This window comes from Penicillium cosmopolitanum (genome assembly GCF_028827165.1).
Source record: "Penicillium cosmopolitanum strain IBT 29677 chromosome Unknown utg000011l:1.0-3548175.0:1.0-3550911.0, whole genome shotgun sequence".
NCBI classification, from domain to species: Eukaryota; Fungi; Ascomycota; class Eurotiomycetes; order Eurotiales; family Aspergillaceae; genus Penicillium; species Penicillium cosmopolitanum.
In genome coordinates, this window is record NW_026622681.1 from 773197 (window position 1) to 789065 (window position 15869).

At 47.1% G+C, this 15869-nt stretch overlaps 7 protein-coding genes across 7 annotated transcripts; 4 read left to right on the plus strand and 3 right to left on the minus strand.

The window, feature by feature from the left end:
• Window positions 1-1312: 1312 nt before the first annotated feature.
• N7509_011764 (glycoside hydrolase family 16 protein) lies at window positions 1313-2574 on the plus strand (the record flags this gene model as incomplete). The annotated part of the gene is made up of 2 exons (XM_056636401.1): window positions 1313-2164; window positions 2230-2574. 2 exons carry the CDS (start codon window positions 1313-1315, stop codon window positions 2572-2574), a joined length of 1197 nt encoding a protein of 398 aa, XP_056482431.1.
• A 1024-nt stretch (window positions 2575-3598) lies between these two features.
• Window positions 3599-4891, plus strand: N7509_011765 (uncharacterized protein; the record flags this gene model as incomplete). The annotated part of the gene is made up of 2 exons (XM_056636402.1): window positions 3599-3735; window positions 3787-4891. The coding sequence occupies 2 exons, from the start codon at window positions 3599-3601 to the stop codon at window positions 4889-4891; spliced, it is 1242 nt and encodes a 413-aa protein (XP_056482432.1).
• A 419-nt stretch (window positions 4892-5310) lies between these two features.
• Window positions 5311-7071, minus strand: N7509_011766 (alpha-amylase; the record flags this gene model as incomplete). Its single annotated transcript, XM_056636403.1, has 4 exons — window positions 5311-5567; window positions 5617-5839; window positions 5984-6663; window positions 6720-7071. 4 exons carry the CDS (start codon window positions 7069-7071, stop codon window positions 5311-5313), a joined length of 1512 nt encoding a protein of 503 aa, XP_056482433.1.
• A 1754-nt stretch (window positions 7072-8825) lies between these two features.
• On the plus strand, window positions 8826-10043 carry N7509_011767 (putative mitochondrial phosphate carrier protein (Mir1); the record flags this gene model as incomplete). Its single annotated transcript, XM_056636404.1, has 4 exons — window positions 8826-8875; window positions 8979-9041; window positions 9158-9577; window positions 9659-10043. The coding sequence occupies 4 exons, from the start codon at window positions 8826-8828 to the stop codon at window positions 10041-10043; spliced, it is 918 nt and encodes a 305-aa protein (XP_056482434.1).
• A 389-nt stretch (window positions 10044-10432) lies between these two features.
• On the minus strand, window positions 10433-12030 carry N7509_011768 (putative MFS transporter; the record flags this gene model as incomplete). Its single annotated transcript, XM_056636405.1, has 2 exons — window positions 10433-10459; window positions 10519-12030. 2 exons carry the CDS (start codon window positions 12028-12030, stop codon window positions 10433-10435), a joined length of 1539 nt encoding a protein of 512 aa, XP_056482435.1.
• An 852-nt stretch (window positions 12031-12882) lies between these two features.
• N7509_011769 (putative extracellular lipase) lies at window positions 12883-14573 on the plus strand (the record flags this gene model as incomplete). The annotated part of the gene is made up of 2 exons (XM_056636406.1): window positions 12883-13491; window positions 13542-14573. 2 exons carry the CDS (start codon window positions 12883-12885, stop codon window positions 14571-14573), a joined length of 1641 nt encoding a protein of 546 aa, XP_056482436.1.
• A 105-nt stretch (window positions 14574-14678) lies between these two features.
• N7509_011770 (uncharacterized protein) lies at window positions 14679-15773 on the minus strand (the record flags this gene model as incomplete). The annotated part of the gene is made up of 2 exons (XM_056636407.1): window positions 14679-15077; window positions 15129-15773. The coding sequence occupies 2 exons, from the start codon at window positions 15771-15773 to the stop codon at window positions 14679-14681; spliced, it is 1044 nt and encodes a 347-aa protein (XP_056482437.1).
• Window positions 15774-15869: the final 96 nt, after the last annotated feature.

The following is a 15869-nucleotide window of genomic DNA, read 5'->3' on the forward strand; positions in this document are numbered from 1 at the left end:
GTCACGTGATATATAAACAAACAGCCGCACAACAAAGGAATACAACCTTGCAATCAGATAGAAATGTACAGAGATCAATCATGATTTTTCTGCGAATATGCCAACTGTTCGGCTCAAGTACTCCGACCGCGATAGATGGCTATGCGCTGGCAGCAAGATGCCTTTAGTCTATTAAGCCACTGGATTCCCGGATAGCTTGATTGGATCTGAACTAACGCGATAAGGCCGTATTGTGAATAAAGTATATTTCTAGATGCTACGAATTATCGGGTCGCTGATGGAATTAGGTCTCTTAAGTCCTGGAATCAATTGGTTCTTGAATCTTTCATGTTTGCGAATCTTCGGTAACCTTGGAATTAGCAGGGACAAATATACAAAAGCGCTGACGCCTGGGTCACAAAATAACAATCTGAAACGCCAATAGCAAGCCCTTAAGGCAATTCGGTGTTTGATTATCTGTATCGCATGTGTATTTTTCAAAGCAAGATGCAGGTCTTGATTACAATGACGTCAATGTGTCGATCACTAACATGCAATGGATAAAGTGAGGAACAACGTTGGAATGGACATAACAAGAAACATTTCCAATCGGCATTTTTTGTTTCTGAGGCCCATTTCTATCTGAAGGCGACAACGGGTGGAAGTTATTTGATATTTTTGCTGTAGTTGTGGGCTGTGCTATGCGTAACTTGCCGCCAGGGGCGCTAGTTACGCGTCAGTTGCGTGGAGCTCTGCACCACTTGGCAGCCTTTTTCGCCGTTTGCTGAGCCAGATTTCCAAGCTCGGTCTGACAGGACAATTCAAAGTCCAAAAATATTTCAACGCTTTCCGTGCATTGCCGGAAGGGCGTTTTGGACAGGATAAGTATAGGTTGGTACTAGATTGCGACTATAAGACAAATCCCACGTAACCGTTTCGCAACACGGATCATAATCATGGTGTACTCCAGGGCGAGTAATACTATCAAAATAATTTTAAACCACATCACCTGGGCAGCTTGATCTTAGCGATTCGAATATAAAATCCTGAAGTGGGGTTCTTGGCGCAGAGCGGTTACGCGGCGCGCCGGGCATATAACACCGACAAGCAGATGCGACCGACCAGTGATTTCTCTGGAATACATTGAGCACTGTAATCATTTCATGCGTAGAATTTTTTGTTTTATTCCTGGACCCAAATTTTTGGCGTACCATCCACTTGTGATATCTCAACTTGCAGTCCCTGCTTTTCTGTTCCTGAATCTCCCTCTGATATATAGAGCCCTGAAGACCTCGACTGGAGAATAATCTATCTTCTCACAACAGGAAACATCATGAGACCCCCAGATGGATACCCAGGGTCTGCGGGTGACTACAGTCGCTATGGACATGCAACTTCCCAGTTTCCTTCATTCGACGATTCAAGTCGCACACCACATGGCTACCCAATGCAGGCACCACCCCGCAATTCAGAAGTCGTCGCAAGACCTTCAATCGAGAGACCCTGGTATGACGTTCGTGTCTGGTCATTACGAAGAAAATTGATCGTAGCAGCTTGCGTTGTGGTTATCATAATAGCAGTGGTTGTGGGGGCGGTTGAGGGGACCAAGGCAGCAGCATACCCGAACTACTCCCAATTAAATTATACGCTCAAGGATACATTTTCAGGGTCATCCTTCTTCGACAACTTCGAATACTATTCAACAACTGATCCAACCAATGGATTTGTCCAATATGTCAACTCAGAGACTGCATCGCAGATGAATTTGACGTATGCCTCTGAATCATCTGCTGTGATCAGGGTTGATACAAGCACACAAAACCAGACAAACGGCCGCAGCTCTGTTCGTATTACATCCACCAATACATATGACAGTGGTTTGTTCATCTTTGATGTCGCCCATACACCGTATGGCTGTGCGACCTGGCCCGCACTGTGGCTTACCGACCCAAATAATTGGCCCGCGCACGGGGAAATCGATGTGATAGAATCAAACAATAACGGTACCAACGGCAATTCAATGACACTACATACAAGTAGTGGATGCAAAATGAACGTCCGAAGAAAGGAAACTGGAACTGCGCAGTACACCAATTGTCTTAATACTGCAAATGACAACGCGGGCTGTGGCGTTGAAGGGAAAAAAGCGACTTACGGCGAAACCTTCAATGATAATGGCGGAGGAGTAAGTTGACCATGGGCCCCGGATTTATATATCCATTCTCGTTGGTATTAATGAAATTCGATCAGGTATACGCAATGGAGCTACGCGACGCGGGTATTCGTATGTGGATGTTCTCGCGCGACGACATCCCATCCGACATTTCAAACACGACCAGTACCCCTGACCCATCTACCTGGGGTGAAGCTTTGGCGGACTTTCCAAGCACAGGGTGTGATATCGGTTCGCATTTCAAGAACCAAAGCATCATCGCAAATATCGACATTTGCGGTGACCTCGCCGGTGCATCGTCCTATTACAAAAAGCTTTATCAATGCCCAGATTCATGCGAAAAGTATGCAGCAGAGAATGGGGCTGCCTTCGAAGATGCTTACTGGGAGTTTAAGAGCTTCAAAGTGTACACTACGTCTTAGACAGTTCTACTTATTATACCCAGACTCATTGTCTACCGAAAGTTGTCTCTTCTGGATCGGAATTAAGGCACCTGGTCATTTAAATATCACCACATGGGAAATAGACCTTAGGATTAGTTCTTCGACAACAGAAACGCAACACGTCCTATAATTTGGAGCTCTGATCTGTCGGCAACTTATGAATGACAAGTACGCACAAATTAATGATTGATCGGATCCATAGTATCCGCAAGAAGAGTAATCATAATGAGCTCCAGAATAACCTTATCATCCAGCACTTGGGCCTAGCGAGTACCCAACTAGGAGTGTAGCTTTTTAGCGGGTAGTTGGTGGTTTTTGCCAAATCAGTGCACGTCTTTTGGAATAGTAACCCATTTTTATTTTCGTAGACAGGTTCGTGCGGCACCGTGCCTTTGTGTAAGCGCATCTGTTCCCGTGCGCTCGGTTTAACGAAAGAAAACACGCGACGAAACGCGACTTTCTTTGGTCAGCTTCTGTGTTAAGTCTCAATAAATATCTATGAGAGCCATGGTACTTGCCGAAGAGATTGGTTGGATTGGGCAGCATCGCAGATCTCTTACTACTATTGTTTGTTTGGGGGCCAAGTCGCGACGTGAAAAACTTGCAACCCGGCCCGAACAAAACTAACGGTCACCACTAGATCGAGTCAATCACTGCAAGTGAACAAATGTCCTTCATTTTGTGCCCCTCGGAGATTATCTGCCACATAATCTCTTATGTCCATTCCCCTCGTGATGTGGCCGCCCTTGCGCTCTCATGCCGGGCGGTCCACACCTTGTGCAACTTGGAGCTGCAAAGGAAAAAAAAGTTCCATCTCATATGTATTCGGCCTGATGATGCTGCAATCGAAGAAGTCTTTCAGCTACTGATGGAAATCCTAAAGCAACCTAGCTTGGGGCGACATGTACACGAAATACGATATTATGGGCGAGCACACGCAAGCGGAGATTGGAGGCACTACGGTCATGGGGAGTTATATCCTCGAGAATTGGAAGAATCAGAAATGGAACTGATTAGGGCCCATGTCCAGCGGGCGGGATTTTCTAGCTCTTGGGAGGATATTATTCTTGAGATGCTGATGCAGAAAAAGACTGGGGATTGGGAAGGAGAACATCCCTATGTAGACGGCCCCGATTTTTCGTAAGATTTTCTCGGTGCCAATATTTTGATTATGTCTAACTTATTCCTCAGTCGGACCAATTCTCAGCGTGGTGTTTTTATAGCACAGGCATTGGCGACGATTTTAATATCGGTTGCACCTAGCCTTTTGTCGCTCGCCATGATGCTGCCGTGGGCAACTTGGTCTAGCAGAGACGGGGAGTATTATCCCCTTGAGCAATTCTTGCTTGAAGCAAACTCTAGCTCGGCCGCCAAACCATATCTCCAGGACTTGCGCGAGGTATACATCATGACTGATGAATGTGGTTATGATGAATATGAGGAAACTATCGATGATAGATACTATGTACGCACTGATTTTCTCGACTGCTTCCGAATGTTTGACAAACTTTCTTCAATTGAGTCCTTGGGAATTGATGGGATCACAGATGACGATGAAGATGAGCCGATCATTGAGGAAGCTGCATCAAAATTGACCAAGCTTCACGTCAATCACTCAGCGCTGGATGATATATGTTTGGCTCGTGCAATCTCGGCATGCAAATCCTTGAAAGAGCTCCAATATTCAATTGGAGGCAGAGGAACGCTCTCTGATGACAAAGGACATCTCAACAATAAAACCTTCAGTAAAACTATACTGAAACACAAGAACTCACTTGAAGTCCTCGATATTGACTCCGGAAAAGACTTTTATTATCACAACATCAGCGACATAGACACTGGCTACGATAATGAAGGAGGGGACCAGCTTCGCCTATATCGTCTAGTTGGTGAAACTGAGACCACTGGTTTCCTTTCTTCGTTTTGGGACAACCATGGTTCTCTTAAGGATTTCTCCAACCTCAAGTCTCTGAGCTTGGGAATAGGTCTGTTGATGTATCTTGTTTATGGGGAAAATGGTATTCGAGATGGCACGGAATCCAAATTGGTTGATAGTATCCCCAAAAACCTGGAATATCTCTGCGTGCGAGGATATCAGAGGGCAGAGGTTCCAAAACATGATGCACCAATTGATGTTTTAATGGGTGCCTTCAATTCTGGATCCCTTGGATTGAAAGAGATCTGGGGTATCGAGACTGTTATTCCATTTACCAATCACTACGATGTGTACAACAATCGAAAGTCCGATCGATGGTGTCTACAAAGCTCCGGGTACAGCCTTCAAGAACAATTATAATTCTCTTACTGTATCAAATGCATTATGAGTTTCACAGTCATTTAATCAGTCTCAGCTCTTGTCGGATCCAAAGTCACAATTTGTCGATTACCGTCTAGAAGATGCTGCTAGTAGTACCTAAATAGCAACTCCGAAGATGTGTAGCCATCTAGATGTAGTATATAAAAGGGTGCCCAAAAAAGGCCCAACAATGCAAAAACTACCAGTAATAGTGAATACGAAGCTTTTATGGTCAACCAAGGTTACGTGTCATTAAAGAAATGCTAGATAAAAAAATGCCACATCCAAGGTTGTATTAACTAAATTATAGTTGGTAGATATTTCCGTTGCTATGATTGTATTTTTTATCAGTCTGGGGCTTAATATCTTATCGAATTGAAGCGAAGGAGGCAACCTCACTAATATTGGTCCTGGAATACTCACAAGGGTTGAGTGAGGCTCTTTCTTCCACATGCTCTTTCATGTACCCACACGCTCACACTCTTCGCAGCCACAGGGAATACCCCATAACCGCGATTATCGATAATGACTGTTTCGACACACCATTCCAGTATGTCTGTCCATTCCTCTCCTGAGTGCCGTCTCCCCACATACATCTTCTTGTAGGTGGTAACAGTGTTGCTGATGATGCAAGCAAGACCATAAGGGTACATCACATTTCCATATCGCACGAACCCTAGGTAATATTAAGAATATGATCTGGTGGTTAACCATTTTGTACTTACCTATACAATTTCTTTTGTCGAAGTAATCGCGCTGCTCGCCATAAGCATATAACTTTCTCGCGCGCATCAATATTGGGAGCTTTCCCTTGTAAGATGGACAGTTCAACGGATTTGGTCCGCCTTGAAGCCCGTATAGATCACCATAAAAAACGCACGGGTGGCCTTGATTTCTCAAAAGAATTATTGCATAGGCAATCTCTTTGAAAAATGGCACGACTGTTGTCTGGCATTTCTATCAGTACAGGCAGCACTTCAGTGGAGGTTTTATATCCATATCAATATGCCAGTACCATACCTCTAATGACTGGCCGGGTTGCTTGGAGAGGTCAATACAGCTGCAGAGCGGACCAATAGATAAAAAACTTACAGTATCATGGTTTCCCACAAATGTCTGACGGTGACGCCCGAGATCAGCAAAAGTAAATGGCCGTACCCGATTGCATATTCTTACCACGGCGTGGCCAGGGCTGTGTTCCACCAATGTGCCTTTGAATATCTTCCGCAAATCACCACCTTCTGTTTGAGAAGTTTCTGAGATCCGCCCCAGCAGTGGAACGTCAAATAGCGAAACACGACCTTCCATTATTTTGAGGTAATTCAGAAGATACTCCACCTCTCCTCGCCAGTACTCGCCCACCAAGAGATAGTTTCCTCCTACCGTTTTTCGAATATGATCCACAAAATCCCTCTGGAATACAGCAGAGTAATGCTTGGCTGCGTCTATTCGCATACCGCTGAGGGCGAACTCGGTTCCAATCCATTCCGCCCAATTAAAGAGGTCAGCACGCACCTCGGGGTGGCTTTGGTCCAGATTGGCAAACATCAGATAATCATAGTTGCCGTGTTCACTGCTGACATCCTGGGACCACTTTTTCTGAGGGCTGGCAACCTTGTATATGGCATTGTGCTTTCGAGATTCATCCCAGTCCACGCTATTAAAATGTTGATAATGATACTTCATAGAACTGTACTTCCCCTGGCGACCTGGAAAGTCAAATCCCACCCAAGCCGTGATTTCTTCCGGTTTCGAAATCACAGTATTCCTGTCTGTATTATGTAAATTATTTGCCAAACAAGTTCCAAACGCAAAACAAGGGACATACTTTTAGGGTCTACTTTCACGGCCGGGAATTTCTCAGTGAAATCGGCCCCGGATTTATGGTTCAAGACGGTATCCCAGATGATTCCAATGTCGAGATCTTGTGCAGATTGCACAAGTTCATGCAAGTTCTCTTTAGAGCCCCATCGTGTCGCTCGGGTGCCTTTCTGGTAGAACTCGCCCACGTCATAGAGGTCATAAACGTCGTATCCCGTTCCGTTCGATTCCATGCCTTTGCAACCCGGAGGTATCCAGATATTATCGACTCCAATGTCTTTCAGGTCTGGGAGGGCCATTTGAAGGCGCTTCCAATGGTTTTGGTCAGCTGGCACGTGCCATTCGAAACCCTGAAGCATGGTAGGGTTTAAGGGAAGGCTCCATTCCGGTTTCTTCTCGGAATCCTCTTCGGTCTCTAAAATCATGCAAAATTAGTACTCGGTATCAACAATTCAATGGTGTTGGGGGAAACACCTACCCTTAATTTCCTTCCACTCCTCCACTTTCCGCCTCGTCTTCAGACAACAGCTCAGTAAGGGCGACATCTGGCCGACTACCACGTGCCTGGGGAACAACGAAATAAAATGCGTCGGCCAGGCTCGTGAGCAGTGAGGGAACAAGATCAGGACATTCTTGAAGCGGTCGCGATTTAATCAATGTGAGATTGGAGTTTCGAAAAGCAGGCCCGCGGAGGTGGAAGAAGTGACACGGAAGCCCCTGCTGTACGATCTACCTTAACGGGTAGTATGGGGGGATTTCTTAGTAATGGCTCAACAATTGGTCATGGTTCGAGCTGTGATCTTAGGAGAAAAAATTTAAACTTCGAATTGGATCAAGATTCATTAATTTGTTATATTATGCATAGTGCTAGTAATAGATTAATGATATCAGCAATGGACCTCGACATCGCTAATTTTGGCCTCTCCACGTACATAGTATATAAAATCTCCGGAGACAGCGGACTTCGTTATCGCCAGCCACTCATAAACGGGGTTGTGCCCGACCAGATTTCAAAATTGTCAAAGCTTTAAGACAATGTCACTAAGAATGGTCCTCTCAAGGTTGGCGGAGCCAACTATTCACCTACCACTGAGGAACCTTTGCAACCGAGTCAATATTTGTCATGTTGACATCTGGGCGGCTCTTCTACTTTGTTCTGAGGTTTCTATTATCCTGTTACACTATTTCGGATTTCCTATCTGTAAAATTTGCTCCTATCGCGTAGAAGTCTACAAAGCGTAGTACACATTATAGCCTACTCTACTTGCGAGATCTACTTGCGAGATGGTTAACTCTAGTCTTGGACAAGTATGTAGACTAACCAATCCTGCGTTCCGAGACCTCGCGTGGCCAATCACAGGGCTCGGAGAAGGGCTCTGATTTGTGGAAATGGTCCTTTCCAAGGTTGGTGGCCCCAAAAAATTGGTGGCCACCAGTTGGGCCCCATCGTTGCCGCCAGGTGTCCACTTGTGACGTCGAGTTTTTTTAAATGGCTCGGAGGCCGTGCCTAGGACTACGAGTACTCACTCATATTACTTGCGAGGATTGATTATTTGAAGCTGCCGAGTAGTATGGATTTAAATAATTTTCTAAATAAATAATTTAATTGATCTATTCAGCTGTAGCGCATAATAATTTAGAATTAGATAAATAACCTGCTAGGCGCATTTATGAATTTGATACCATCAATTTTAGGTACAATCTGACAGAGTTCTGAGGCAAAAATAACTAATGCGTGCTTTTTATGTTGCGCTCGGTGCTCACCGGCAAACATCCCGATCGAATTTTTCTACAACCCCATTAGCTAGGCAATGGAACGGGGGAATGGGGGTAAATAAATTATCGAAAAATCTAATAAATATCGGAGAATTATTTTCTACAATCTCACCTACAGTAATATAGTAAACTCATACTCCAGGGCTATAGTATACTCTTCTCCCGTTGACCGGGCGATGGTGGACACAAGCCGTGCTGAGCCGATGCCTCCGGATTGGCCCGAGCCCAGCCTCCGGGACCCATCCCTGCCTTCAAATCTTTTTCTCCTTTCCCTCTTCCACCTCCACGTCTTCGAAATCTCCCCTCAACCACCCCCATCACCCTCCACATCTTTACAATGGCCGCTCCCACCGCTGAATCGCCCAAGGGCGTTGACCTTTACGCTCGGTTCGTCTCGACATGGCCGCTTCTATGTGGTCCCCCTACGGCATAACCCATATGCCAGATATCCCATCGATCCGAACTCCGACTAACCATCTTCGCAAAACAGCTTCGCTTTCGCTGGCGCTGTCTGCTGCTCCGTCACCCACGGTGCTGCCACTCCCCTCGATGTGTAAGTTGAATGACTCCCAATCCACCCCTCAATGGGCCAGTCGGCCCCCCGGCGAGACAAGAGCGCGCATCGAGAGAGGATCAAGTTGCTGATCGCGCATTGTTTCTTGAATATAGCGTCAAGACCCGTATCCAGCTTGACCCTGCCACCTACAACCGTGGTATGATCGGTGGTTTCCGCCAGGTCATCCAGAAGGAGGGTGCTGGCGCTCTCCTGACTGGTTTCGGTCCTACCGCTGCCGGTTACTTCCTCCAGGGTGCCTTCAAGTTCGGTGGTTACGAGTTCTTCAAGCAGCAGGCTATCACTCAGCTCGGCTACGAGACCGCTGCCAACAACCGTACCGCTGTCTACCTCGCCTCCTCCGCCTGCGCTGAGTTCATGGCCGACATTGCCCTGTGCCCTCTCGAGGCCACCCGTATTCGTCTCGTCTCCCAGCCTACCTTCGCCAACGGCCTGCTCGGCGGTTTCAGCCGTATCGCTAAGGAGGAGGGTATCGGTGCCTTCTACTCCGGATTCGGACCCATCCTGTTCAAGCAGTAAGTTCACCATTTCGAACCATTGCGCACCAATTTGTGTGCGCACGCCATGCCCCAGTCTCTAACAGGTTCTTCCACCAGGGTCCCCTACACCATGGCCAAGTTCGTCGTTTTCGAGAAGGTCTCCGAGGCCATCTACAAGTCCGTTGACAAGAGCACCCTCTCCACCGGTGGCCAGACCGCCGTCAACCTGGGCTCCGGTCTTATCGCCGGTCTCGCCGCCGCCATCATCTCCCAGCCCGCCGACACCATGCTGTCCAAGATCAACAAGACCCAGGGCGCTCCCGGCGAGGGCACTGTCTCCCGCCTCGTCAAGATCGCCAAGGAGCTCGGTCTCCGTGGCTCTTACTCCGGTATCGGTGCCCGTCTCTTCATGGTCGGTGGTATCACTGCCGGTCAGTTCGCCATCTACGGTGACATCAAGCGTGTCCTCGGTGCCACTGGTGGTGTTGAGATCTCCAAATAAAGATCTCGCCTTGTCTAGATGTTGGAGGATAATAGAGACTACCATTAGAACTTCTTTTCTTTTTTCGCGGCTTGTCCATCCCTCAAATACGATGTACAATACTTTGTCTCCATTTTCTTCAAAACAAGCTCTGTTTCCTTTGTTTCCATTTTTTTTTTCTCCCGTAAGCTTATGTTCATAATTACATGGAAGTGAGGTGGCTGAACCGAGAATCTATCGCTTAGCCCGATCTCGACTATATCATGGCCAGACTAGAAGCTCGCTCGGGCGACTTATTTTGACTACCACCAAGAATAGCATGGATATAAAGTTCATCACTTGGATTAGAATACTAATACTATTTAGAAATTCAACTGTTTCTAGACGAATTCCCGTTAGCTGAAGGTTGCTCAGAGTACGTATCGGAAATTCGGGTTCTAGGAAATGGTTGTTAGCATCGTTCTGCTTCGACTATTTAACCGGTATGGTATCTCACCTCGAAATCGGTCAGATCAGCCAGCTCATCTACCGCTATACCTGCAGCTCCCTCATTTTCGGATGCAGCATCTCTTCGCTTGTTGCGGCTGGTCAGTAACCAGCGAAGGCAGAGTGCCAGCGCAACTTGCGATGTGGAACAAGCCAGAATCACTTTGCAGCCAGTTTGGTATAGAGGAGCCTCTTTGGCGAGGAATGCATGGGGACCAATAATATTCCCGGCACAGTAAGCCAGAAAGACCAGTGCAACACCAGTACTGCGCTTGGTATAGCCTCCCAGGTTTGTAGCAGGCATTTGCAGTGCCAGTACCAAGGAGCAAACGTAAGCCCCAATGATGTAGTAGCTAAACAAAATTCCAATCTTGTGGCTGTCATGATCGAGCTTCCACATCAAGCAGACACCTATAATTGTTGGAATTAGGTAGATGGCCATGACGATGGTACGCAGGTTGCGAACACGAGATGCAAGGAAGGTTCCTGTTAGAATCCAAAAGACTTGAAAACCACCCTGGGGAATTCCAAGTGCAACCGTAGTGAGCGGGTCTTTTGTTAACCCTTTGATGATGAGCTTTCCGAAGTTTGCGTATCCACCATTGATTGTTTCATTCAATAATGTAAAGAAAAACAATATCCAAATTTGAGGATCCACAAGTGCTTCTCGGATCTGGTACCATTTGATGTGGTGGTTGATCACACCGGTTCGACCAAGTCGACTGCGAGCAATCAAGAGAGCCTTCTCGTCCAGTTTGAACCGCTTGGCCGATATGATGTCGTCCGGAAGAAAGAATAACATCAGGACGCCCCAGCATATTGTGATTCCGCCGAGAATGAGGTATATAGCTCTCCACACTGCAATGGTTTTGATCTGTCCAATTCCGAAAGTCAAGAGGCTACCAATCATGGCGCCCACCCCGTTGCAACTATAGAAGACGCCAGCACGGAATGGCTGTTGGGCACGCGTATACCACATGCCAACAATCATCATAAAGCACGGTGTGATAGGGGCCTCGAAAATGCCGAGAAGAAAGCGGCAGATTGCCATGCCGGTGAAAGAGGAGCAAGCAGCGGTGATCATAAGCATCGAGCCCCATGCCACAATATTGCCCGACACAACTTTTCCCAGCCTTGTCCTCTGGGCGAGAAGATTCCAAGGGTATTCGGCAACAAGATATGCGAAGTAAAAGATACTAGCTAACCAGCTGTACTCATTACTGGACATATTCGTCGATGTCAGGAGGTCGAATACCGCCGAGTAGGCTAGCGCTGACTTGTCGATGTACTGTAGTGTATAGGTACCAGCAAGAAGTGGTAAAAGAATGAGATCGACTCTGCGGACTAAGGCTTTATTCCGTGGCTCATCTTCAAGCATTTCTTGGAGAGTCTCTTGGGAGAATCCATGCTCATGAAGAAACAACTCTCCCTCGTCAAGATCGGTGACCGTGCCGGCTTGTACATCCTTCAAGTTTTCAGGAGATTCCTCATCAAGGACAGGCTTTTTTGAAATTTCAGCCATTATGGAGGATTCAAAGTTAGTAAAAGCATATACCTCACGCAGAAAAGGGGAAGGGGTACAAGATAAGTCTGCCCCAATGGCTCTTTTAAAGCGAAGCTGGCCATTCGCGCGTTATCTTCGCCCAGAACAGCCCCAACTTTTAGCTCAAACCATGAATGCGGAGTAGTGAGTGTCTTCGGATTCTCGCCGAGATCAACCGATTTGATAGTAGTGGCCAAGGATTTCCGAAATAACATATATCTATGCCTTAAGCTGTAAATACGAGGGAAAATTCTAATTGGAACTCTAGAGCCGGAAACTGCACCATGGGCCACATGGCTATTCAGCCAGAGTTGTTCAAGTTGTTCTTGCAAAGACCAACGTCAATTGAAATATAGTTTGGTTTAACTCTTCTTCCCCGCTCCGAATCCACATGGGCATCAAGGACTCCCATATCAATGAGGAAATCTTGACTATCGATCGGGTGGGTTTTATTTGTAGGGTGGTCGACGACTTGATTATGACTCCAATGTTTGGGGCAATATAGAGCCAAATCCCAATTGCTCTGTATCTGATTGTCAGCCCGCGAAAAGAGATAAAATTTCCTGGTCTGACCCGGCTCGCTATCGACTTTGTCGTAGGTGGCCCCACAAGATAAAGGAATCAACTGTCATGACTCCTCCTATCTTCACGCCATCGGTGATAAATCATGTCTCCACTTCCCTTTCCCCTTCCCAAGACGGGTTCTATCTCCCCCGCACGGAGCTACTTCTATCTCCCGGAGAGAAAAGCGCACATCCCTATATCTGTCTGACTCCTGCGCCTGCCCCTGTGACAGATCAAACACCACGCTAAACACAGACGAAGCGAATCATGACGAGCGGCTCATCTGATCATCCTACCGTCACCCTTACCCAAGGCAAGGTGATTGGAACCATTCGTGAGGAGGCAGCCCCTCAATCTGTTGAGGCGTTCCTAGGCGTGCCCTATGCTCTCCCTCCTGTCGGCGAAAGGCGATTCAAGCCCGCCGACAGAGTTCCCGCCTCGACGCAAAGCATTGACGCCACCAGATTTGGACCAGCAGCCCCCGGCAAAGCATTACTTGCTGGTGGACCAAAGCTAGAGCAGAGTGAAGATTGCCTGACTGCTAACATTTTCCGACCGACCGGGACTGGCCAAAATGACAGACTGCCTGTTGCTATCTATATCCATGGAGGCGCCTTCAATCGAGGTGCTGCTGCGATGCACGACACTGGATCGATGGTGGCATGGTCTGAAGAGCCATTCATCGGTGTTAGCTTCGGTTATCGTATCGGAGCATTGGGCTTTTTACCATCGGCCTTGTCCAAGAAAGAGGGCGTTCTGAATCTTGGTCTTCGTGATCAAGTTCACCTATTCGAGTGGGTGCAGGAAAACATCGAGCAATTTGGCGGCGATCCTGGGAACGTCACTCTTTTCGGCCTATCTGCTGGAGCGCATTCGGTGAGATCAATTCCTCTGGTCGAGGATCATGATTGCTAACAAAAGGTCAGATTGGACACCATTTGCTCAAATATGATGCCCAAGCCTCGCCATTATTCCATCGCGTGATTCTAGAATCTGGATCGCCCACATCCCGGGCAGTGCGTCCCTATGATGCCAAAGTCCATGAGCAACAGTTTCAAGATTACCTCCAAGAAGTTGGTTGTCCATCAGACATCTCTGAGTCTGAGATCTTCCCGTTTCTACGCTCATTGCCTAGCTCAACTGTTACAAACGCGCAAACAAAGGTTTTCGATAAATACAACCCATCTCTCAGATGGGCATTTCAACCTGTGATTGATGAAAATATCATTCCACGCAAGCCGCTAGACGCATGGAATTCTCTTCTCTGGAACAAGGTTCCCATAATGACAGGCTTCAACAGCAACGAAGGAACAATGTATGTGGACCAAAAAATGTCCACCCCGGGACAATTCCGGAGTTTCTGGCAGGATCTACTTCCTGAGTTATCCAAGGATGATCTTGATACCATCGACCGCCTATACCCTGACCCTAGTGTGAGCTCTAGCTCGCCATATCTGGAAGCAAGAGAGGGTCATGGCCTTGGTCCACAATACAAGCGAATTGAAGCTGCATATGGTCACTATGCTTATGTGGCGCCCGTGCGACAAACAGCATATTTTGCTGCTTCCCAGGGGGTACCGGCGTACCTATACAACTGGGCACTTCCAAGAACAGTGGTCGGCCGTGCGAATCATGGTGACAACATGTATTACGAGACATACAATAACTCTATTACCGGGATATCTGAATCTCAAAAAGAGCTATCTGGAACTTACCACGCCTATGTCACCAGCTTCATCACGAAAGGGGATCCGAATGCCATCTCTGGCCGCTATGGGGACCGCCCTAGGTGGGAGCCATATGTGCCAGACAATACTCGGATTCTGATTTTTGGGGAAGGAAATGAGGAGCTGATTGGAGGACCTATTGCCCCTCCAGCTAAATTCGTGAAAGATGAATGGGCAAGCGAGGAGACGGAATTCTGGTGGTCGAAAGTACCAATATCGCAGCTTGCATGAGAGAGAGAGACTATTTTCATCTCGTAAACATCTAGACCAATTGAGAAGAATCCATACAGTTGCTTTGTCTTTTTCTCGCGACTGTCCATACGCATAGAAGCCATTTCATGGGTTTTGAAGGATCAAATCAACTTCTGCACCCGCCATTTCCAGAATATGCTCCGCTGAATATCTAGGAGTCCATCCAATCTCCCGTCCATGCTTGGCTTGCAATGTGCATTTTCCACCCAGAAACAATGAAACCATGTCCTTGGGGCATCCAAGCGCCGCTCCCATGCTTTCCAAGGCTTGGCTATCAGCTAGCTCAACCTTGTCATCATCGATAATATTCTGTGCAGCAAGGCGCTTGGCCATGGCGGTGTAAAGACTGTTCCAAGACACGCTGCCACTAGAGGCAAGATAGTACCCATTTATGCCATGGTCTATTTCCTTACCAGACAAGATGTTCCGAATGATTTCCAGGTATAAGCCAGCGTTGTCACTAACATGGCTCACAGGCCAGGTCTTGAATTATCAGTAACTGAATGGATGTGAAAAGGAAATAGTGAAGCTTACATAATTGTCTGGGTCGGGTCGGCAAACTCGTCGAAGCTTTTTGGCCGCATTCACTATAGCGACCGTTTGAATGGAAGTTTTATTTCCAAATCCCTCGCCCTCGCCATATACAACGCATGGCACAAATATGTAGCTCTTCACATCATACTCCAATGCAGTTTCGATGATTGTATTGTTGGCTCTCACTGCGTTTTCAACGAATGAGTACCGAGCATAGGTAGTTTTCGAGAGGTAATAGAGCGCTGGATCATTATCGGGGATCGGAGAATTCGTCGGAAGACCCGCATGGCTACTGAATAGCTTTGCGCCAGATGTATGGAGAAAGTGTACATCCTGTCCAGTTTGTTTCTTCACTTCTGCCAGAGCTTTGATCATCTGCACTTGAGTTTCAGAGGCAGTAGCATCAATCAGAAAGTAGATGATGGAGATTTTGTTTTCGATGATGGTGGTAGTGACGCTGGATTTATCTTTAATATTGAATCTGATTGGTTCTGCGCCATATTGCTTGACTGCCTCGCTTTGCTCGTCCGTGCGCACGAGAGCGAAGAGCCTCTGGTATGCAGGGAGCTTGGCGCTGGCCCATCGAGCGAGTAATGTTCCTCCGAGGTATCCGGATGCGCCGGTGACAAGGATATTGTGCGACATTCAGAACAGAAATTGTAGATGAAATTGCCATCGTGGTTAGACCTTGATACTTAAAGTGGCCCAGCGTCGCGGGGTATTCGGCTCTCCTCGGAAGGC